Genomic DNA, 23,556 nt, shown 5'->3' with positions numbered 1-23,556 from the left:
CAACCACTGTCACGGTTAAGATAAGGATTTATGGTCCTAAATCAGTCCCTAATGAGGATAACATTCCCCTGGAGAACACAAGACACTGTCAGAGATGGAAGGCTGAAGATGTGTGCAAAATCACAGCTCCGCAGTAGACTTGACCAGTCAAGACCATTGACTTGATATTTACAAAATGTAGCTACTTGTATTGAGTGTTCGAATTGATCTTGGGTGGGTTCCCAAGGTAGACTGTGAGTTAGGTGGTGGATATCACTGATAACACAGGACCCCCACCAGCACATGTGTGTCTCTTATAGGGGTCCCCTAACTTGAATCGGGGGTCCGGGACCTCCACCCCCCCCAGGCCCCTCAATTTAAACACTGACTGCATCTCTACTGTACAGTTGAATTTGTATGTGTTCTGCTTTGGCTCGGCCAGAAGTCATGGTATTATTTCCACTCTGGTACAATGGTGCATATCAACAGCTGAAATAAAACCTGTATTAAGTATATGAAAGCATTGAAAGACTTGGACTTGCGTGTACCACACAATGTGCGAGTTTTGGGTCTCTTCCAGTAGTATCACTGCACAGTTGCAATATAGTACTTGACCCAGGTCTGAAGAACATACACTATGGATCATTCTGTACATTATAAACAGATAATAGATCTTTGAATGATAAATGTCTTGCATTTTCTTAATGCATGTTAAGATACATTGCTCAAACACACACACATATGCTGAAGGAGGGTGTGACCTATTTATGATGATGTCATGTTCCACCTGCTGACTTTGATGTACAGAATGTCAGCAGTTGATAAACCAGGGGTCAAAAGGTCAGGGCTCTATGTTTCCTACTCCGCACCACAACAGTCCATTCAGTTAATCAATTTATGGAAATTACGTTCAATCAACGACAAAGCAGGCATTCCCAATAATTAGCATGTGATTTGTGATGCGTTTCCACAACTACACAGTCCTAGCTATGCCAATCATACCTCATCTTCACTGGTACCCTACCCACATTTTGCATTCATGTTGTTTGACAAGGACCACACGCAACACGTGTTGTGGCAGGCAGCAAGCTATAGCTGGCCTAATTATCCAACTGCTATATGAATCAGGGAGGGTCTGTAATTGACCCGTGTGTTGTGGTCTCGTGGGTGTTAACAGACAGTTATATCCATCGTTTCTTGTCATAGCACATTGGGAAAAGGAGAGCCTGTGCTGGCCATTAGCAAGAGATCGTTAGTCATTATACTTGTTGTGGCTGAATGCTGTGACAGTGCAACACGCCTATTAAATGACATGACAGTGTGTAATGGTAAGACTTGCTGCCAATAAATAAATCTTGTTCAAGCGTACACCCGATTTGTCAAATTTTCTTTCTATGGCAAGTTGGAGTCTTGGCTTAGACCAGAGAACTAGCATCTACCAACGTCCAAAAAACACATTTTCAATAGGTGATTAAAAATGTTCAAAGGGGTAAAGCGGCCCTCAACACAGGCACTTACTGTTAGGTGGGAGATAATTACCCTGAAAGAAATACATCCTTTGAAAATGTGCACTGCATGCAAGCATAGCTGTGCACTTTGGGCTACCACTAAGAGGAATGAGAAGATGAATGGCATTCCGAAACATTTTCTTTTGAAATCTTTTGATCTTTGATTTTACCAGAATTGTGATGGCCTAATGTAATAGATGTTTTTTTTGTTTTTTGTTTTTAACAAATTCACAAAATTTTGGGGGGCTGAAATGTTTCAAACAATTACAACTAATTATGCATCAATTAATAATATTTTCAATTACTGTAGGCCTTGATAAACTCAAACTTGATTTGAGGCTGCAGTATAACATTCAGCCATTTAGAGGCTCATTGAATGATAAATATTATTTTATTAAGCCAATTTCTTGAGATCCCTCCAAGAGATAGTTGATGACCATAATAGCTGCCAAGAACCCACATTTCTATGAACACAGACTCATATGGTTACACACACAAACACAGAGTTGGGAGAAGCTGCATAACTCCCTGGCTGGCAGTTTGGGACATTTTGACAGTGAATGTTCATTTGCATAAAGACAATAAACACTTCTATTTTGTTTTAACACCTATTCTTGATTGTGATACAACACTGAAGTGTTAAAAAAAATGCTAGTCAGAGACACATCATGGACAACCTCAGTTTCATTGTATCGCTTCTCAGTCATGGTTTTCCCCCAAGTGATTTAAGTTTGGCTAGGACCTCTTACACGTTTCCACTAATCTAAAAGATTTTAAATTTTCATTTGGGTAGTTGGTTGCTCTACAGTTCCACAGTTCCAAAAAACAACACCTAATAACGTTACATGTAAAAATGATTAATGAGTCAAACATCAAGTGATTCTTACAATCCAGTTTTTTTTTTTTTGTCAGATATTGGTTTGTTCTGTTTTCAGTTTTTTTGGGACACTCCAAAATATGTAATTGGTTTGATGACCTCATTTTATTAGGTAGAAACTCCTTTAAAAAGTATTTAACAAGAAGGAAACACTGAATGTGCATTAAATGCCTCTCTCTGTACTAGCAGTGCCTTTCGTGCCCAAACAAAAGTATTTGGGGCGAATATTGCAGAGCGGTTTGAAGTTCTAATCTTAGGTCATGTTAAATATCTCAGAACAACCCATATTTACGATCATCATCATCAAAACAGCGATGGTTAGAAATTTGATACAAGTCAGTCACACATTTGCAATTTTAAAGCCAAGCCTGGTATCAGAATTGCCAGTAAAAAGTACATGAGTAAATCGTGGTTTTACGAAAAAAATCTAATATACCAATATGGTATGGAAAAATCATTTAGATTCATTCTTGTTCTTAAATATAGACTCTTAATAATTTTCACTGGATCCAGAGGCACTTTGTATATTCAGAGTGAAAATCCTATTTCACATACATCCTCATTGTCTCACATACACATTCAGCAATGGTAAAATGGTGAATGGAAACACTTGGACCATGCAAAAGCACACAATCCCACTCCCCCCCCCCCCCCCACACACACAGCCTCAAGTTCTCTCACATTTACATGAAAATACTTACAAAGAAAACAAGCTCCAAAACAAGTCCAACACACGCCTTCCTAGAAATCAGTGTGTGTATAGTACAACAAATCTTGTTCGAACGATCAGGCCAATTTCAAATACACTGACAATTAGATGTACAACTAAGCACAGAACACAGATGGCCTTTTAGATGTTATCACCTACGGATTAAGTGTTCCCAGTGTGAACATGCACAAATGAACCCGCCCATATTTATTATCAAAGAGTTGTGATCTACACACACCACAGCAGGTAGGCGGGATGAGAAATCAGAAACCTAACCCTCAGAAGCAATAAAAGAAGTTTCCAGATTACCAGTTTGTAGTTTTTGTCGGTATGGTTGGTTGTTGAACAAATTCAGTTAAAACAGGAAAGTTATTGGATTTCACCATGTGGCGCATGACTTGGTGAGAGATCCTACCTCCAACAGACCTGGGCAAGTCAGCCATGGGTCCTTTACTGTGAAGGAGGTTGTGACCATCAGAACGGAGGACAAGGTCAGTAGGGAGAACAGGGGACGCAGACACAGAGCTGATGGTGAACTTGAAGGAAACTGGAGACCTTTGATGTTCTGATGTGTTGTGGGGAAATACTGACTTACTGGGTATGGGGGTATTTGGGTCAGAAGGTAGGGAGATGCTGGCTGGTAAGTGGGTTGTGGTTGAACAGAAGAGATGCTGGTGGAGGTAGCGATGGATGTGAGACAGTGGCAGGTCCAGTTGCACTGTGGTCCCAAGCCCGGGCCTAGTCCAGCCTCAAGCCAAATCCTAGGTTCAAACTCCAATCACAGGCCCTGGCTTCAGTTCTCATCCCAGACCATAATCCCAAACTCAGACCCAAACCTAGTCCTAGCTCCAGTCCAAGGCCCAGTCCCAGGTCCTAGTCGACCGGCACTATAAAAGGTGAGCCTCGATCCTGAGCCAGTGAAGTCCTTGTCTGATGTAGCGCACCAGGTCAGTCATGCTGCTCAGCTGGCTCAGAGGCTCCAGCACTGAGTCCAACTCCTCAAAGAATTCTTCAGGAGGAAAGAGAGGGAAAGAGGAACACAAAGATAACAACAGCATGAGTCTACTTGTACGGTTGAGAGCTATGCAGTAAAGGTAATGTGTCCAAATGTGTGTGCTTGAATACACTTTGTGTATTTGTGTCTCTCTCTCTTTGTGTGTGTATATGTGTGTGTGAAAGAGATGGGGAGGTGAGTGTATGTCTGTGTGCCTGCAGGTGTATTAGTGAGACTAACATTTCTACAAGACATGATAACAGGTCACACTCATTTCAGTCTTTTCTCCATTTTCCTTTTCTCTGTCAGAAGAAAACACACATTAACAGTGGATTTAAAAGACGCAGCGTAGCAGTAGCCAGTGCACCTGTGTGCTTGCATCCTGTGTGTGTGTGTGTGTGTGTGTGTAAATTGAGCGGCCCATCTGGACACAGAGTCATAACTCGAGCCGTTCCTGTCTCATTTCCACCAAAGACTATGTCACACAGGGCAGGTTGGGCCCATTAGGAGATCAGCCAGAGAGGAGGAGAGGTGGAAGAGGGCATCACAGCAGCTGTTAATGGGCTAGCTAGCTTCTTCTTGAAGCTGCCAGAGGTCCCTCTCTCTCTCCCTCACACACACACACACACACACACACATGCATTCACACACACTAAGTGGACTTTAATCTACAAAGCCACAACTACAAAGGAAATGGACATGAATGTACACACATACATTAAACCCACAAGGGTAAAGACACCTTGGCTTCCCATGGCCTGCATGTCATTCCAGTGTTGGTGATATGCTGACGTGACTGATTTATGTGTGTTTAGGTTATGTGTGTGTGTGTGTGTGTGTGTGTATGTGGGGAGCGCCTCCATCACTCTACCATGGCTCTCGGCGGCCAGTCTCTCTGCGGTGTCCCAGTGTTCGTAGCTGCGGAGGATGTTGTTGGTGATGTTGACGTGGCTGGCCGCCATGTGGTGGATCCTCTGGGGGATGGCCACGCTGCCGGAGGGGGCGGAGCCCGTCTGGCCGGACGCGCCGCCGCCGCCGCTACTGCAGACGGAGCTGACCGGAGACGGACTCAGAGACAGGGGCGACGGGGTGCCGGTACTCCTGGAATGAGATCCCACATGAAAGGTTAAACACGGTTTGTTGTTTTTTTGTCTGCCGATAGTGTTGTTTGTTCACCGGATATCACCTTCTAGAATGAATGGGAATTGACAGCAATGTATAATCTCAGACATAGTCTGTATACTGTATACCTCAGTTGGATGTCCAGAAAACCTTTGAAGCGTAGAATGAACAGAATGGGCACTGTATCCTATTTTATAGAAAATTCACACATGAATGAAGGCGTTTTGTAACTTGTAGCCAAGGCCTGTGAGGTTGGGAAAATTGTGATAGTGAAACCTGCGCATATAAATGTAAATAGACCAATTCGTTTACAGCTGGCGGCATTACTGTTTGAGCTAAGACTCTTTTTTGTAGTTTTACATGAAACCAATCCATGTCCTCTAGTCGGATTTAAAAACACTCTTTAGTGGGCCTAATCATTAACACTGATCTGGCCTGTATAAACTGCAGTGAACTGGAAGGTATTTTTAGTCTGACAATTCTGGCCTCGTTCTCTGTCAGCTCTCCTCGGCCATCAATCAGCTGACGTATTCATCAGTCTGTTAGCTCCGGACGCAAACGACCGGGCTTGGGGTCCTGTAATTCGCTGCGAGATTGAGCGGCTCGCCGCTTCGCCCCGTGAAGTGAAATGATGTTCCCTGTCAACACCCCCTGCTCTCACTCCTCCCCCCTCTCTCTCTTTATTTCTCTCTTTCTCTTCTGCCCGCAGAGGTTTCCCTCAAATAAACAAAGGCTCCAGGAAAAAGGAGGGGGGGAAAAGGAGATTGATGATTGTCAAGGAGAGAACAAACAAACAGGAGGAAGGATGTCAGAGAGAAGAGGTGCAGTCGGAAATCATGTTAATCAGAGCTCCATTGGGTATCGGGGACCCAGCCGACAAGGTAAAGGAGGGATTAGGGAGCCCTGTGTGGGGTTAGCGTGGCTTGGGTGGACCCTGGAAAGGGCTGGAGGAGAGGGTGGATAGCAGGAGGTCGTGTTGATCAGAGCTCCAGCAGGAAGGGGAGCTAGCTTGGCAGGGTAAAGGGGGGATTAGGGAGCCCTGTGTGGGGTTAGCATGGCAGGCAAAAGGCCCTGGAGAAGACTGGAGGAGGCTGGGGAAAGCTGTTAAAGCCTGGAGAGTGGAAAGTTAGGGGGGCTAGGGAGGGCTACGGTGGATGTTGAGAGGCTGGGAAAAGGCTGGAGAAGCCATGGATATGAGGCTAATTGGTTTTGACAGCTCCTCACACAGTCGAACAGCAGGCCTGGGCCGGGCTAAGGCTGTGAGGGCTGAGGAGGAGCTAACCCTGGCCTTACACCAGACAGGCTGGAGGAAGAGCGTGGCTGGCTGCCAAACACACACACACACACTCTTGACTCACAATAGGACAACCTAGCGCTCCAGTGCAACATAGAGGACACAGGGTGGAGGCGTTACATCATGTTGTCTTTCTTGTTTACCTAATTACTGGTGAGTGTTTTCCTACAGGCACTGTTGTCTTCCCTGAGATAAATAAAATGCCATTGAGTTCCACGGAATTGAGCTGAATCCAATGAACATCACAGATGTAGAACAGAGCCCTATTAACTCTATGCTGGACACCCCTCAGGAGCATGACAGAGTCAGGAGAGTCAGGTTAAGTGGATACTCACTTCCCATTGGCTCCCCAGGGTGAAGGTGCTTGGGAACTTTTGGAAGAGTTCTGAATCAGGAAGAGAGAGAGTTAGTATGTAGCAGTTGGCTGCATTTTTGCTGACATGCAGCATACATAATACATCAACGTAATGCAAACAGTGGCTAATTGATTTAAGCAAGCTTTGACACTAACAATGCATGTATATAATTGATATAGCTAATTTGCACAGCAACAGCAAAATCAGACAAATTGGTTTTAATAACTTCATGCAAAATTAATGATGGGAAGCAATTCAAACAAAAAATTAATTGTGTTCAGAAATTCTAATTGGCTTTGCATGTTTGACAATTGCAATTATTTTTGCCGCAAAGTTAATTAATGCATTTTTAATGCGTTTAGCCCTACTATATATACAGTGCATTCATCTTACACATTTCTCATAAAGTAACTAGCCAACAATTGCATTTGATGCCATTTTTACTGTCATAACACATCTCCATAACCTTCCTGGGCAACTAGGGCCAAGGCGATACTGCGGTGTTACCTTGAAATACTCCATGAGGGAACGAGAGTATTTCACAGCATGGTCCTTCTTCAGCTTGAACATTCTCAGGTACAGCAGAGATAAACAGCGATTGCTGTGAACAAACAAAACAAACAATTACACACCCCACATTGGCAGCACAAGACAGTCTTTTACTGTATGTCCCTTACAAAACCTCCTCTATGACATCTTTAAAATACAGATTGTATCATTGTATCTCTATGTCTGTAACTATCAACAGAAATCTAAAACCGTTCCATTGCTAATTATACCCTTCATACGATGTATGTAAGTAAATCCTGTGAGTCACATTCCAAACAGGGCTTGCTGTCATGTCTTCTCAACCTAACATCTGTGATGGGCTGTATACAACATGACACAGCCGGGAGGAAATATTTCATTATTCTTTAATAGCTTAATGAAATAGGGGGATAATGATCCACTCTAAGCTGATTAAGTGCTTCCACACTGTTTTAAAGCTCCCTTCAAGATACATAAGATCCGATTGGCAAAGGAGGAGTGATGGCTGATGGGAGATTTAAGAGGTGTCAGAGCTACGCGTAGGGTTTAGCCGCTAACGTCTTGAGGAGTTGTCTGGATTTGACTGAAATCAGCCTGATCAGTGATCACCCACACACGGATACACACACACACACACACGCACACACGCACACAAACACACCGGCCTGTCACTCTATTATAATATCCTCCAGCAAACTGCCTTTGCCTGTTCACCTCGCTCCTGCACAAGAAATAGATGCTTAGATTAAAACCCAGCAGGGAGAAACTCACCACAACACGGCTAATTTCTTCTCGGCAACCGTCGCCGAGTGACTCGTGAAGTTCTTTAACCTCATGGCGTACCTTTAAAGAGAGCGGGAGCAGACAAAAGAAAACCTGATCACAAATCGCAGTCACACACCACCTCTATTCCCTTGTCAGACTTCCAGTCATTTCATTTAGTGTGACAAAGGGACACAGTGACCGAGGGTTCATAAAACCCAGGCCGCACCCGGTAAACGCCAGAGCCTTGTGGCGTTCTGATGGGGTTTAATGGCTTCTGAAGAAAAGATTTCAATCAGCCGAGCGCGAATCCCCGCGCGGCAGAATGAGCTACAGGCTCCATCTATTCTCATTCAGGCTGCCATTAATAAAATCAGAGACCTGCTAATTGCCTGACTTGTGGGGTAGGTCTGAGCCTCAGAGGCTGAAATGATGCTCAATTTCTACAGAGGACACCTGGGACTGCTGGACAAGGCTGTGTGTGAATGCCTACACTCATGCATGCGAGAGTATGTGCGAGTGCTGAACTCAAAAGTGACAATTACAGGTTTCCTTTTTATGCTCCATACATGCCAATGTACAGTACAAACAAAGCATTTGATATTTTTTCCTTATATATATTGTGTGTATATATATATATACGTTTATTAAAGATTTGTCAATTCATGGACCCTTCACTAAATTAGTTATTTAAGTATGTATATACAATTTAAAGGCTGAATTAAGCATTAAAAGGTTTGTTAATGTTGCTTTGTGGGTATCCATGTGAGGCTGAGGTGAGGGTGTGAGGCTGAGGTGCAGGTGAGGGTGTGAGGCTGAGGTGAGGGTGTGAGGCTAAGGTGAAGGTGTGAGGCTGAGGTGAGGGTGTGAGGCTGAGGTGAAGGGTGTGAGGCTGAGGTGAAGGTGTGAGGCTGAGGTGAAGGTGTGAGGCTGAGGTGAGGGTGTGAGGCTGAGGTGAAGGTGTGAGGCTGAGGTGAGGGTGTGAGGTTGAGGTGAGGGTGTGAGGCTGAGGTGAGGGTGTGAGGCTGAGGTGAAGGTGTGAGGCTGAGGTGAAGGTGTGAGGCTGAGGTGAGGGTGTGAGGCTGAGGTGAAGGTGTGAGGTTGAGGTGAAGGTGTGAGGCTGAGGTGAGGGTGTGAGGTTGAGGTGAGGGTGTGAGGTTGAGGTGAAGGTGTGAGGCTGAGGTGAGGGTGTGAGGTTGAGGTGAGGGTGTAGGGTTACCGGATGAGCTCCACGGTCTCAGAGTACATGGTGTAGGGAGACTTGGCCTCCAGCGGGTCTCTCTCCATGGCGTTGCCACACTCGATGAACGACAGCGCTCCGTCGGCGTAGTTCACCGCCTTGCCAAACTTCTCCATCTGAAGGTAGACGGATGGACAGAAGGACGCACGCATAAACAATCAATTAATGAATCCCCCTAACTTTGTAACTCTCCATAAAATCCCATGTTAAAGTTGAGGGTGAGTAATTGCTGGAATCCAATTATCAAGCCTCTGTTAGCGGGTGAGTAAATTAGCTCTGATCTGAAACGGCCTTTTGGAGGAGACTGAAGGGGTGTGTGAGGGCATGTGTGAGAGAGCTCCTTTAGAGGCAGATCACCCAGAGGCACTCTGGGAGAACGACTGGACTAGACAAGGGCTCTTCTCTCGCTCTCTCTCTCTCTATCAACACACACACACACACACACACACACACACACACACACACACACTCTGTCTCACTCTCTCTTGTCCACCCTTTGGTGTTCTGCCTTGTAGGACCATTGTGTGTGTGTGTGTGTGTTCATGTGAGGATTTCAAGAGAAATGTGTCCAGCAGGGCTTTTACTCAGTAATTTGGTGTTTCAGTCAGTACAGCTGGCTAATGGCACAGGGCAGTTGTTTGTTAATGGGTTTATAGAACAGGAGTCAGTAGCTTTTCATATTTCTGAAGCCACCCCAAAAATGTGTCTGCTTATTGACTAGAAGAGGCGGAATAATTCACAGTTTACAGAGCGATGATTTAGTGCCTTTGATATTTGCAGCAAGAGCAAATACTGAGAATAGTAATTAACATTCTCTTAATGTGTTTTTTCTTTGTGTGTTGATGCACTTGTTAAGGTGTTCAGTTAGTTTGATGTACTTCTATGGTGGAATCAGAGATCTGAAACGGCAGTTTTTACCAGTGCGTCGGCCTTGTGCTTCAGTTTCTTAGCCTCCTGCATGTAGTAGTCTGCACTGTGGACCCTGCATGAAAAAAAACATACATTTGATCAATTGCTTAATTGTACATATCCAAAAGAAATTCCCCCGCATTGCTCTTTGGTTAGATTTCTGCCTTTTTTCATTATCGATGAACGATCCATGTGGAAGGTTCCAAACCAGGGAAAATGTTCTGACCACCGTCCAGGCCAAAGGGCAATATTTTTCTGCCTCCACTTACATTTCAATTAACACTAAGGTTTACATTACTGCATTGCGCTTGTCAATGTGACTTGGCACAGGGGCTGAGGGCAGCATGGAGTTAGGAGTGTTAGGAGTGCTTAAAGACCTGGCTCTAAGCCTACACAGCCATACATAAAAATGCTCAACTAGATGGCGCATGTTTGGTTCGGCGGCATACACACAGCGAAGCGTTGTTGACTGTGTGGCACGATGGGGAACACATACGTGTTGTTGAACGTGAGCTTGGGTCTCCGCGGCTCTGCGTGCTCCGTGGACATGGACGACGGGTTCGACCACATATCCGAGTCCGACTGGCCGTTGCCGTGGAAACCGCTGCAGGGCTTGCCGTGGGTGTCCTCCTCCTGAGGAGGAGGGGGGGATAGGGGGCGGGGGGGGGGGAGGATGAGGGAGGAGGGGGGGATGCTAATTAGCTTACACTGGATTTAATAATAATAATGCTGTATGCTAATGACATACTACTGATTTCAAAATGCTAGTTATGTAGCCGGTGTGTGCGTGTAGTTAATTGTGTGTATATATATATTTTTGCATTTGTGGTGTGTTGCAGTTGAGTGCCCCCCCCCCCCCCATCTCCCTCTACTCTGAGTCCTGCTCTAACATATTCAGCACATGGGATCCATTTTCTTCTCTTCAAGGCTATTTTGAAATCCCTCCAATGGATAATTAGATTTGCCAAAACACAGGAACCAGCGGTGGAGGGGCCTATAGCAGAGCAACAATGCAAAACCCACCACCATCCCTCAGACTCCCTCTGTGGAATTACACAGATTTTTCTCTGCGAACTGGACAGACACTCAACTTGTGTCCCTGTCACCAAACTGAACGTTTAACTGTCTCACACTTTTATCTCCACACTAACAATTAATCCAGATGGTCCCACGCATATTCTCTCATTAACCAAGGATGGTAATACCCTGGAGTCATACTCAGACTACGAGATCAACAAATAAAAAATCTATTTCTAGATGTACATTTTATCATATATTCATGAATACAATATTATTTTCTCCAGAGAAAAGTCGCTGCCATTGGCCGCCATAAAGCCACCATGGATAACATCACCAGCAGAAAGCATAAACACATATCAACTTACACTGCTCGTCTTAGAATGCGAAAAGGCTTTGCTGTCTCCCCTGCGGTGTTTGTGAGAGGAGGAGGAGGACGTGGAGGAGGAGGAGGAGGAGGGGGGCAGGGAGAGGCCCAGGGCAGGGAAGGTGCTGGTGGTGGGGCCGCTGGTCACACCGTCCTGGCCAAAAGAGGAGCTACACTCGCTGGGTCTGCCTTGTCGTGGGGGCTCGTCGGAGAGGGGCGACAGCAAGGGGGGAAGCAGTTTCTCCTTCCTGGACTGTCTCCTTAAGGAGCTGCGAGACAACAGAGTAAGTAGAAAGAAAGATATGCATATATAGAATATGGATAGATAAACCGAGTGAGAAAAAAGGTATGTTGTAGAGGTTAGGGTGCTCTTGAAATATCTACATGAAGACATGAAAAGAGGAAATACTACTTTAAATTGAGAGGATAGCAATGAATCTAATTTTTTTTTATTAATATTGAAAGGAAAATGGATCAGAAATCCACAACGTATCTGACTACACTTCCTGTATGTCAGTACATTTCATGACAGCGTTCCATTCCATTCAACGCTTGAAAGGAGACCATTCATCTATTCACGTTCAAACCTAATTGATCCAAACGACATGCCTGAAATAGCAGCCCCTGTTCGACACCGCGCAGCTACTTGGTATTCTCAAGGTGTTCGGGAGGCAGAGACAAGGAGAAAGGAACAATGCCTGGCCTTCCCTCACACAGTGGCACACTCTGGAGTTAAGGAGGTACCGTCGGTTCCTCAAGCCTTTGAAATGCCAGACAATCTCCTGTCTCTCGCCATCAAAGCACTAGATGGATGGAGAGCACACAAAAAAGGATAAATGATTCTGACTGGTTGAGGGCTTTGGTTAGATGGAAAAGAAGATTTTACTGTGTGTTCAGGGTTGAGTGGAAGCCCAGTATCATAACCTAATGTTACGGATCATTCTTAGATCTTCGGAAGGTTACAGTAGTGACTATTGTAACTGATTTCTTAAAATTGGCTCTAGAAGTGAATTAAGGCAGATAATCAGATGTTAATCTAATTAATATTTTCCATTGTAGGTTATTAAACTAGATTTAATTTCTAGCAAATTCAATTAATTTCTAGAAAATAAAATTAAGTACATCCCTGCATATTGGCTGTCAGGGCCAAAGTGTAATATGGGACAGACACGTCAGTATTTTTGTGTTTTTAAGAATCAGGTTTTTAATATGGACACTGATTTGAGCCAATTTTCACCCAATATTAGAAACTGCACCTTCCTCCTTCTTGAACTCAAAAATGAGACTACAAGCTTCTCCGCTGTGCTGTTTGACCCCATTTGTGTTATGCGCCAGTAGGCTAGACCTCTGTGAGCGCAGACCGGAGAGCGATGGAAGCAGGGAGAGAGAGACCAGCTCCTGGGCTGACAGCGCCAAATATTGATTGATGGTCTAGCGGAACGGCAGCGTTCTGTGACAGGAGACTTGGATTTACAGTCTTATTGTGTTAGCAACAGGAGCACATGCATCCTCACCGCACACTGGCAGAGCACTGGCCCGAGCCTGTCAGAGTGTGCCCTGCAGAAACACAGACACCTGTTGGCACTATTCTGGTTCTGAGAGGACTGAGTTCGTAATTAGAGATGCGCCGGTAGCTCTACCCCTTTATCAAATGAAACAAATCACCAGTTTGTTTCTAGTTTAGACATGTTAGAATAGAGTAGGCCCACATGTAAGAACAGAGCTATTCATGGGAGTAGAACAAAGACAGGTTCCAGGTCTGTTGCTGCGCAGAGGTGGCTGTGTTCCACGTGGTCTGCATGCTAGCTAGACTAGGTGAGAAGGCCTGGGGGGATTCGAAGCCGCACACAACGTTTCAACTAGATAATGCTCCATCACATAGAAACTGTTAGAACGTTCTCCGCGATATTTCACCGTTCAAGATCCTTCCTTCTTTGTCTCTATTGTGTTACCCTGATTTATTAAGAACGGCAAGTACACAGTGGAAATCAGGGTTTTGGCCGGGTTTGGTTATTTTAAGTCAATATGGAATTTCCAAACCACTGAGGCTGTAAAACTCCTTGTTAAATCTCACCTCCCATGGCCACTATTCTACTCACATTGTTTGCAACAACAGATAATGTCTGTCTCTCCTTCCCACAAACCCGTAGAGGTTTGATATATACCGAGAGAAAGTGCTTAGCTAGCTGCAGACTGCCTGAGGCTTGATCTACAGGACGGAGACCAAAAAAGAAAAGAAAAAAGAACTGGCTGGAAACCTAATTAGGATGATGTTGTTAGGTTATTTCGGAACGGCAGCATATTTCCCCCCGTTTTATGGCGCCTGAAAACGAGCGTTCGCGCATACGTTTACGGCGTTAATAAAAAGCATCTTTTAGACTCCAATCTGATTAAGAGGGTGAAGATTTGGCTTTGAAGCTGTCTAAACAGGGTTGATTTAGAGACATCCAGAAGACGGGCTGTATTTCAGACGCTTGACCGAAAACACTTTTCTGAACAAGACGAGGGAGAAGCCTCATATTTTATACTGGAGGTAATCATTTAAAGAGATTTGCGTAGTGATTAGTGGGGATGTTTTGGCAGAAGATGTGTGCAACTTGCTGCATGACCCTGAGGCCTCATGTTACACACGCACACACACACACACACACACACACACACACACACACACACACACCCTCCTGACAATCCCTTGGTCCAGCACTAATAGAATGCCTAAAATTAGCCAGACAGCTGCATTAGCTCTCCTGTCAGTGTCAAACCTTCAATGTCATGAGCAGGGCAAAGCCATAAATGATGAATGTAATTCTCACATGTCCTGCTAACGCCACTGTATGCCCTCTCTGTCCCCTAAGAGAACTCAAAGCCTAGGCTCTGACAAAGGAACACACACTCGACACCTCCCCTCCCAGCCGAGAGGACAGCCTGTGATGAAAGCACCGTGCTCTTTCACTACAACCGAGTGTTGTGTTTGTAACACCCCCCCCCCCCTCACTGTCTTCAGCACGTGACGTCCGTCACAGGAGAGCACTCCGCTGTGCAGCCAGGGCCACTTACTCTTTTGTGGCGGAGCTCTTGTGGTTGTGTATCGGCGAGATGCAGGGAGGCAGGAGCAGGGAGTCAGCCTCCAAGCGAAGCTTCTTGCTACCGTTGACCGCTTCACAATGCTCAGACTGAATGGGGAAACAAGGGACGTTTGATAAGCGGTCCTGTGTAGAACAGTGACTTACGGGTTCTCGGAAAGTGACTGACAAGAGACACAAACAGAACGAGAGAGAGAGCAGTAGTATAAGCAGAGTAAAGAGGATGAGAGAGAACGTGTGTGTGTGTGTGTGTGAGAGAGAGAGAATGTGAAAGGTATCTTACCTTGTGTTTCCTCTTGCTCTTGCTAGGGGGCTTCTGGACAGGGGTCGAGGAAGACGGCGACTGCCGCCTGTGCTTGGCTCCACTCTCCCTCGTTTCCGCCACCTTGGCAGACACCGCGTGCACAACAACCGGTGGCGGGGGCGGCGTGGGGTTGCGGGACACTTCTTGCCCGGGTATCCTAGTCAGGAAGCTGAGCTCAATCTTTACCCAGAGGGACTTCATGTGCTCCAGGTCCCTTAGGGGGGAGAGGAGGTGGGTTTGGCCCAGCGGGGTGGGGGAGAACAGGGCCTCGGGGTCTTCTAAGTCCCCTACCCCTCCAGGGTCCGGTATGGATGTGCTGCTGGAGCTTCCCAGGCTGCTCACGCTCAGGTTGGTGCTTCCCAGAGTGATACATTCCTTGGGCTTCAGGCCTCCCAAGCTGCCCAGGCTGCCCGTGGTGCTGGGTCCTGGGCCCGGTGGCAGCTGGACCTTCCCTGGCTCCTCCGGATCCGAGTGGCACTCGGACGAGGAGGACGACTCTGTCTCGATGAACTCTTTCGACTTGGGAACGATCTTGCTGGGTCCCCTGTGTTTCTTCTTGTCCACGGGCGGGGCTGGGGGCGCTGGAGGAAGGGGTGCTGGAGGAGCAGGGGCAGGAGGGGTGGGGGTGGTGCTGGTGCTGCGGGGCTCTTTCCTTGGGGCTGTCTTCCCGCTTGGGGTCTTGGTCCTTGGTCGGGGGGCCTCCAGTGGGAGGGGTGGAGGTGGGGGGTCCTTTTCCCTGGGGGGGTTGGTGGTGAGACTGGAGTGGGTGGGTCTGGGCCAGGGTGGGTGGTGCTGCTGTTGGTCATCCAGGCTGGACGAGCGCTCTACCTTCCTGGGCTGTTTCTTGCCCGTGCTCCGCCGAGGTGCTGCTGGCTCCGCCCCCGCCACACTTGGCAGTTTGCCCTTTGACCTTTGCCCCTCAAGTGCCCTCTGGCCCGCTTTTGGCTTGGCTTTGTCGGGACTGAGAAGCCCTCGTGGGTTTTTAGGATCAGGCAGGGCCAGGGATGGGGTTGGGTTGCCAGGTTTGGCCTTAACCCCCGGGGCGGGGCTCTCGGAGGCCAGGTTGTGGGTGTGGGTGGGCTGGGAGCTAACGGGAGGAACATGGCTCTCTGGCTGAGGGGTTACCAGGGACTTGTTATGGGGAGTCACCTTGTTCAACCACTTGTCTAGCTGCCACTTGTTGGTGGATGGAGGTTCAGGCTAAGGAAGTTAAGAGAAGAAACATGGTTGAATTATTTAATAGAAATGTTACAATACGGTCTTAAAATCCAGTTTGATCACGGACAAGATAGAGACATGTAGAATTTTTTGATTAATTAAGACTTCATCATAACTTTTAATCATTTTTGTTGAAATCCATGTGTTTTAATCAGCAAATACTGTGATGCTTTTATCAGCTTTGTGAGTTAGGACTATTAACAACCATTGGGAGAAAAAAAGACGAGTTTTATCGTACAAAGAAACATTCTGCACTTTTGATAGCACTACAGGCTAATCATAAAAACACCCCGTGTTGACTCATGGGTGTAAAATATGATAATTCAATCGTCTCCTCCGAGTTATAGGACGTCCACGAACCAATGAGGCAGCGAGGGGATGAGGAGGTCGTTAAAACAGGCTTTCATCAACTCAGTGAATGACTAAGTATCTGCCTCTCTATCTCTCTGTTTCTTGCCCACCACCACCCCCAAGACTGGTGACTCCATCTTTCTGGAGCATGCCATCTCAGATCATTTGTTTTCTGCCATTATGCCTCCAGACTGGCATAAATCTCAGCTATGAAAATCGTAAAGACGGTCTTGAACGATCTCCTAAATGATATTGAGTCACTGGCGGAGAATTAAAGGAGGAAGTGGTGGAAATGAACTGGTGATGGAAAGGGGTGTTAAAAGCGGAGGGTGTTAAAAAGCCGAAGGGAATGTGGGGGTGTGAAAGGGTACACACACAGGCACCAAAAAAACACAAAGTGCACACACACTAACTTATCCAGTCTGACGCAAGCCTTCATAAAAGCTAATCTTCCACGCTGTTTTATTTCTGAGGCCGCAGACCGTCCCGGTCGTGGGCCGCTGTGAGGTGTGTTGTGCTCTAGGAGGGGAGCTGGGAGTGAAAGCGACCAGTGGCAGTAACACATTAACACTAACAGGCTGGAAGTACGGGCTGTCCTCGAGGGTCAGAGCAAAACACCGGTAAAGTGCTCTCAGAGAGGGATTGAGACGTCTCTGCAGATGACACGTGTGTGTGTGTCTTTTCCCGATGTGTGTGAGGGTTTGCCTTTGCCGTCTGTATGGGTGCATATGTGGTTTTCCAATGTGTGTGTGTGTGTGTGTGTATATGGGTGTGTGTGTGTGTATATGTGTGTGAGGTTCCCCCGGGAAGAGACAGAGGAAGTCGTAGGGGTGCACAGGGGCCACCAGAAGAACAGAGGTAAATATTTACGCCGGTCACGCGCTCCAAGAGCAGTCCCACAGAGGGCCTGCCGGGCTCTTAACACTGCCGAGCGGGGCCTCTAAGTCCCTGTTTTGCATCAGCATCTCTCCACACCAACAACTTAACACACTGCGCTGCACCGCGCTTTCGTTTTGTTTTATCTCCCTGACTCAGCATTTCTTGTTAGGTCCCTCAAGACGAAACGGAATGGAAAGGTACTCAAGTAATCCGCTCTCATATCGACCACATGACTCGGCCAGCTAGCTGCTCTCCGCCTAGTTCGGCCGAGAGGGATGGGGATTGGCCGGGTGGCCGTGCGTACCTCGGGGGTCGCGGTTCGGGAGGCGCCGTTGCACTCGCTGTCGCTGGAGCTGCTCTCGCTGTCGGAGTCGGACTCGGAGCTGCTCTCCGATTCGCTGGAACTGCCTGAGGCGCCGCTGGAGTGCCCCTGGTCAGCCGAGCGGGACGCCACCACCGGCAGGCTGGCAAGAGAGCAGGGATTAAGATGGCAAAAAGAGAGATAGAGAGATAGGAGGGGTAGAGGGAAGATAGAAAGCAGGAGTAGCGGGTGGTGGAGAGAGAAAAATACATTTTATTTTCAAATTTCCATTTATTTATTTTGTATATACATTAATATTCCAGAGAGAGGCTGTATGACACACACGTGTGTGTGTACATGAGTGAAAGTTTAGAAGAGATGATGCACTGTTTTCAAGTTGCTAAAAGCAGCCCTGGCTCCTTCATTCAGCACTGAACCACATGAATCCCTTACCACCCAATAAAGACACACACACACACATTCTGACACTTTCCGACATCATCACTCAGGAGTCTTGATGAGTGGGTGGAAAAAAACTCTTCTTGTCTAATAATCGGTCTAATTAAAACAAACCAGATAACTGAACAACAAAGGATGCTGACATCCTGTTTTCCAAGAGGCAATTTACACCACCTATTCAAAGTGTCGACAGGCAGCAGATATTGCAGAGGCGTGCACACACTGTATGTAGTACAGCACTGGAAGAGGAGGAGGGAGGGAGGGAGGGAGGGGAAAGGGGGAGAGAGAGAGAGAGAGAGAGAGAGAGGGGGGGGGGGGGGGTGACAGAGAGATAAATGTATCTGGGAGTCAGTTTGTCTTCTTTCCAACTACATTCTGTCTACTCATGTCCTTTTCTCTTTCTATCTGGCCTCCTTTCTCCCGGGCTTGGCCTTTCCCTCTCTTCAGCTCTCTCTCTAGGTTAGTTAAGGTATCAAAGCCAGGCTTGTACTACATGGCTCAATAAAGCTTACAGCTGTAGCTAAATCTATTTAATAGTGTCTTTTCCTTCCTTTAAAAATATATGTGTTTATAGTCTAATTGCTTTACAACTAAAGATGTTGTGGACGATTTGATACATACATCCCAGGAATGTCCGCTTTTTAAATACTTTCTCATATTTAATTTTAATATACATTCAATCACAGTTTAATTCCACCGTCCCTGATACCTAAGTGTTGTCAAACTCTTTCTCCAAGAGAGATTGATAATTATTTTCCTTGGTGCCATTAGAGCACTTTACAAAGACCTCAAAAATGACGTTTTCATCTTTCCCCACTCTGAGTGGTACTTGTGTATGCTAATATACTATAAAATAGTGTTTTGTGTGTGTGTGCATGTGCAGTATGTGTGTAAGTGTGACAGAGAGTACCCGTTAATACATTTAAAAAAAGCGAGTGCTAATGTTCTCTGAGCGAAGGTAAGTATATATAGAAAACCTCTCTTCCTCATTGTACTCAGCCTGTTATATTCTCTCTCTCTCTCTCTCTCTCTCTCTCTCTCTCTCTCTCTCTCTCTCTCTCTCTCTCTCTCTCTCTCTCTCTTTCCCTTGCCTCATGTTCTCCTGGAGACTAGCAGAAGCTTGGCCCACAGAACAGAACATCCTCAGCCCAAAAAATTGAAGACTTTTACCAGGAACAACACCTCTTACCGGCTCAGAGTGGTGTTGAGGTCTGTTCACCGGCCAGCCCCTCTCAGCTGAGGGAACAACACCACACAATGTACTGCTGACCTGGGGCTTTGTTCTTTGAGAGTAACTTCCCTTGCTTGCTTGCACCCCCTTTCGTTTCAATTTGTTCTGTTTTCCCCTCCTATCCTTCCCTCCCTCTCTCGCTACCCTTTTTGTGTTGTCTATTGCCTGATGTATGTTTCAATCCTGACTATCTAACTATTGATCCATCCCTCCATCCCTCCATCGTTCATGACTGACCGTACTTGGCAGTGGGCTGAGGCGTCTACAGAAGGCTAATTGGCAGCTGTGAGTCACGCTGTTCTTTTTACACTGGTTCATTCCAGGAATCTTGAAACACAAAAGCCTGGGGTAGGAGAGTGGGAGGGACAAGAACACACCTTGGGTGTTTCCCTTCTCAAACCACACACAGTGATGGGTTTCTACAAAGGGCGGTTACTCAGCCATGAATTAAGTAAACAGTTGTAATCGTATTCTTAATTAAACCGGGTTTCCCGAAGTCCCTGAACACTGTGGGGTAGGATGGGAGTCCCCTGAGTGCAGCTACTACTGCCCCGACAGCCTGCCAGGAGGAGGCGAGTGGAGGGAAAGGTATCCCAGTAGGGAGACAGCAGCCCCTGGCAAACCTCCAGGAAAACCCCATGCTCAAAACGGGCCCTCTGGGAGTGGGAGAAGAGGGCAGACTAAACCAACAGCCCCCGAGACACACGTACACAGTAGTGTAGGCCCTACAGACACACATAGAACATCTGAAGACATTTACAGGATTAACTGTAGGCTAAAGTACTCTGTTCGTGGTGGTACGGTACAGATATTAGCCATGTTCTTAAGATTCCTCCAAAAGCATACAGTATAGTGTAAGAGATGTGTATTTTAATCTTCTGTGTAATTCTTTTATTTTAATTTTTTATTAGTGGCTCCAAATATCACAACACCATTACCAAATGATTTATGAAGTTATGAAGAGCTGTTTTCCTATAAATATTCAATGTTAAGTAATGAGACGTTTTTCCGGGTCAGTGTAACTTTGGGGAAAAATAAGGTTGAGAGAGAGGAGAAAGCGAGGGGTGTTAATACACACAAGGATCTCTCTCCATCTCTCTATCCCACACACATGTCGAAAAACAACCCCCCAATCCTGACCCCCAACCCTGCCCCCCCAACCCTGCCCCCACCACCCTGCCCCCCCAATCCTGCCCCCCGCCCCTCCTCCCCGCCCTCTACTACCCCCATAGCGCCTGTCCCCAGCCAGCCCCCCCCGGAAGCTTCAGGAACAGCCTGCTTATTGATTTGTGATGCACCAGTCCTCACTACACTTATACCATAATCCCTGATCCATGGGACTCGTGGACAGGGAACGCTGTCTGAATGGATGATGAGATTGAGGAGAGGGGCAAAGACAGAGAGAGGGGGGAGATCAGGCAATCTATTCTAAAGCCCTTATTTGGGTAGTCTAAACTGTCAATTTCAAACCCTTTTAAAAAGGATGGACATTACAGAACAAAATTGATCACACCAACATTGAGAAGAAGAAGAGAAACATAAACCTTGCTGGCACAGAGACAGAAAGATAGATAGAGAGAGAGAGAAGGGGGCGAGTGAGAGAGGGAACAAGAGAGCAAGCGAGAGAGAGAGCAAGAGAGAGAGCGAGAGAGCAAGAGAGAGAGAGAGCGAGAGAGCGAGAGAGCGAGAGAGAGCGAGAGAGCGAGAGAGAGAGAGAGAGACAGAGACAGAGAGAGAGAGGAAACAGACAGATCTATCAGAAGAGCAGTAGCAACATCTAAAGCTGGCTGGAGAGAGGGGTCTCATTAAAACAGATCTCTCTGTGAGCAGAGCACAACCAGAGTTTGGAGCCAACTCGCTGTGTGAGTGAGTGTGTGTGTTCTGTTTGTGTGTGTACAATGTGTCTGTGTGTGTGTGTGAGTCAGCAGAGGCCTGAGTCTATCCTATATCCTATATTGATTTGGCGAGGGCCTAGTCTGGCTCCCTCGCCTTATTCCTTATTTGTTTGTACTTTCTAATTATTTAAACATCTGATGCTAACGAGAGCAGCGCCTAACCCTGAGATGGGCCACATTAACATTACCCCCCCAACGCCCCCCCCCCCCCTCCCCATTGGCATGCTGCGTATCCAAGGGCAGAGCTGTCGTTCTTCAGCCTTCAATAAAGTTTGATCCTTCATTATACATGAACAGGGTTCTGCAGCCGGAGTCTACGGAGACTGGAAACCTGCCGTGGCTCTGGACGGACGTTTTTGATTCGACTCCCAGGGAAGAGGAGATGGCGAGGGGGGGGGGGGGGGGGGGGGGGGGGGGGGGGAGGAGGGCTTTGATTTGACTAGACAGAAAAAAAAAGAAAAGAAAACCAAGCGCACGCTTTCTTTTTTATCCTTTTCTCCCAGGGTGAGAATGGTGAGAGGTATGTTAGATTTGTCTCCCTGGGAGAGGAGGTTGAGTCAGAAGGTGCATTTGATTTGAGTTCCAGGAAGAGGAAGATGCATTTGACTCCACTTGATGGGAGAGGTGGATGTGGGGGGTGTGCTTGATTTCAGACCGGTTGTGTGGCAGTTCTTTCACTCTGCCTGGGTAGCCTGAAGCCCAGAGGAGAGCAGGGCTGCTTTTAATAAAGCTGCCATTATCATTTCATCACTGTGACACACACTCAACCGTGCCAAGGGTCTGGCTGCACAAGCCCTCCCTGTTCAGTCAAAGTCAAACCGTGGGAATGCTGGAGTCTGGTGTGTGTGGAACGCCGGTGTGTGTGTGTGTGACAGAGTCTGTGAAAGTGTCAAATTATGGAATGTGTTTGTCAGTTTTAGTTTTTGGACTGTACTGTACGTGTGTGTGAGTGTGTGTGTGCGCGCATGTGTGATAGAAGGCCTAATGTGTAACGCGCAAGTGTGTATGTGTGATTCTGCAAGTGCGTACAACCAGTGTGTGGGTGCGAGCGAGAGTGTGCGGAAAAGAGAGAGGAAAAGGAAGAGAGAGAGACTGAGAGAGAGAGAAATGGAGAGAAAGAGAGAGAGAGAAATTAAGAGAGAGAGAAAGGAAGAGAGACAGAGACTGAGAGAGAGACAGGATGTCATCCATAATTTGGCTGTCCTCACTCTACTCTGTCATTAAATGATCCCCCACACGCGCCACACTCTATTATTTTTATAAATCACCCCAAAGAATAACTTGCTCCCCGATCTCCCAGACCATAATCTAGGCTTCCACTTGTCCCTAAATCTATTAAAACACCTAATTGATTAAATTACCATGAGGAGAAAGGGTGGGTGCTGGGGGAGAGAGGGCATGTCTGGGATAAGGACACACACAGGGACACACTGTGAGCACACACACACACACACACACACACACACACACACACTGCCTCAACACCCACAGGGTGGTGCACAAATACACACAGACACTCAAACATGCATGCAACCCTAACACATGCATGCGCACATATTTACAGACTCTCAGAGCTCACACAGAGCTGCACACACACACACACACACACACACACAGTCGAACACACATGCGCTTCTGAATACACACAGGCACATATACACACACACTTCACCCCTCCATCCACACCCAGAGGAACCTATGTTCTGAAATGATGACCACTCCATGTGAGGGAAACTAATTACGAGACGCAGCAGTCCCATGATCGATGGCATGACTTCAGTAATATCCTGATTCACTTAGAGACCTATACACACACACACACATATCTACACACACCACACACACACCAGGATGCTCAGCCTCTCATCTACTCATCGTCGACCGTCCTGTGTATCCATGGCGTGAAAAACAGCGACACGCACAAAAACACACTTTTCTTCTCCAGTCTTGTGTGGTTTTTTTATGAGTCCTGTTTAGAGACATGGAAATCCTGTCTGTCTGAACGTGGTGGAACATTCCGGCTCGTGGGTTTGCAGCTCTGTAAACGGCTGTATGGGAACCTCTCCCCCCCCCCCCCCCAGTCCCCTGAGAGATCCTCCCATGTCACCACCACACCCAGCACCCCTGGAAGCCCCAGACAGCCCTGGTCAGAAGAGACGGGAGGGTTTCACAA

General features: G+C 46.8%; 1 protein-coding gene across 1 annotated transcript in view; it reads right to left on the bottom strand.

Moving 5' to 3' along the window:
• Positions 1 to 3,960: 3,960 nt before the first annotated feature.
• aff2 (AF4/FMR2 family, member 2) overlaps positions 3,961 to 23,556 on the bottom strand; it is a 120,014-nt gene continuing 100,418 nt past the window's right edge. The window contains 12 exon segments of the mRNA XM_067247636.1: positions 3,961 to 4,082; positions 4,939 to 5,168; positions 6,819 to 6,868; positions 7,347 to 7,440; positions 8,139 to 8,210; positions 9,349 to 9,485; positions 10,288 to 10,351; positions 10,775 to 10,911; positions 11,664 to 11,931; positions 14,720 to 14,835; positions 15,029 to 16,249; positions 17,802 to 17,961. Of these exon segments, the coding sequence (XP_067103737.1) occupies positions 3,961 to 4,082; positions 4,939 to 5,168; positions 6,819 to 6,868; positions 7,347 to 7,440; positions 8,139 to 8,210; positions 9,349 to 9,485; positions 10,288 to 10,351; positions 10,775 to 10,911; positions 11,664 to 11,931; positions 14,720 to 14,835; positions 15,029 to 16,249; positions 17,802 to 17,961 (2,671 nt within the window).

Source organism: Osmerus mordax, chromosome 12, assembly GCF_038355195.1.
Source record: "Osmerus mordax isolate fOsmMor3 chromosome 12, fOsmMor3.pri, whole genome shotgun sequence".
Classification (NCBI taxonomy): Eukaryota; Metazoa; Chordata; class Actinopteri; order Osmeriformes; family Osmeridae; genus Osmerus; species Osmerus mordax.
Note: the sequence above shows the minus strand (reverse complement) of the source record. Positions and strands in the feature narration are given on the sequence as shown.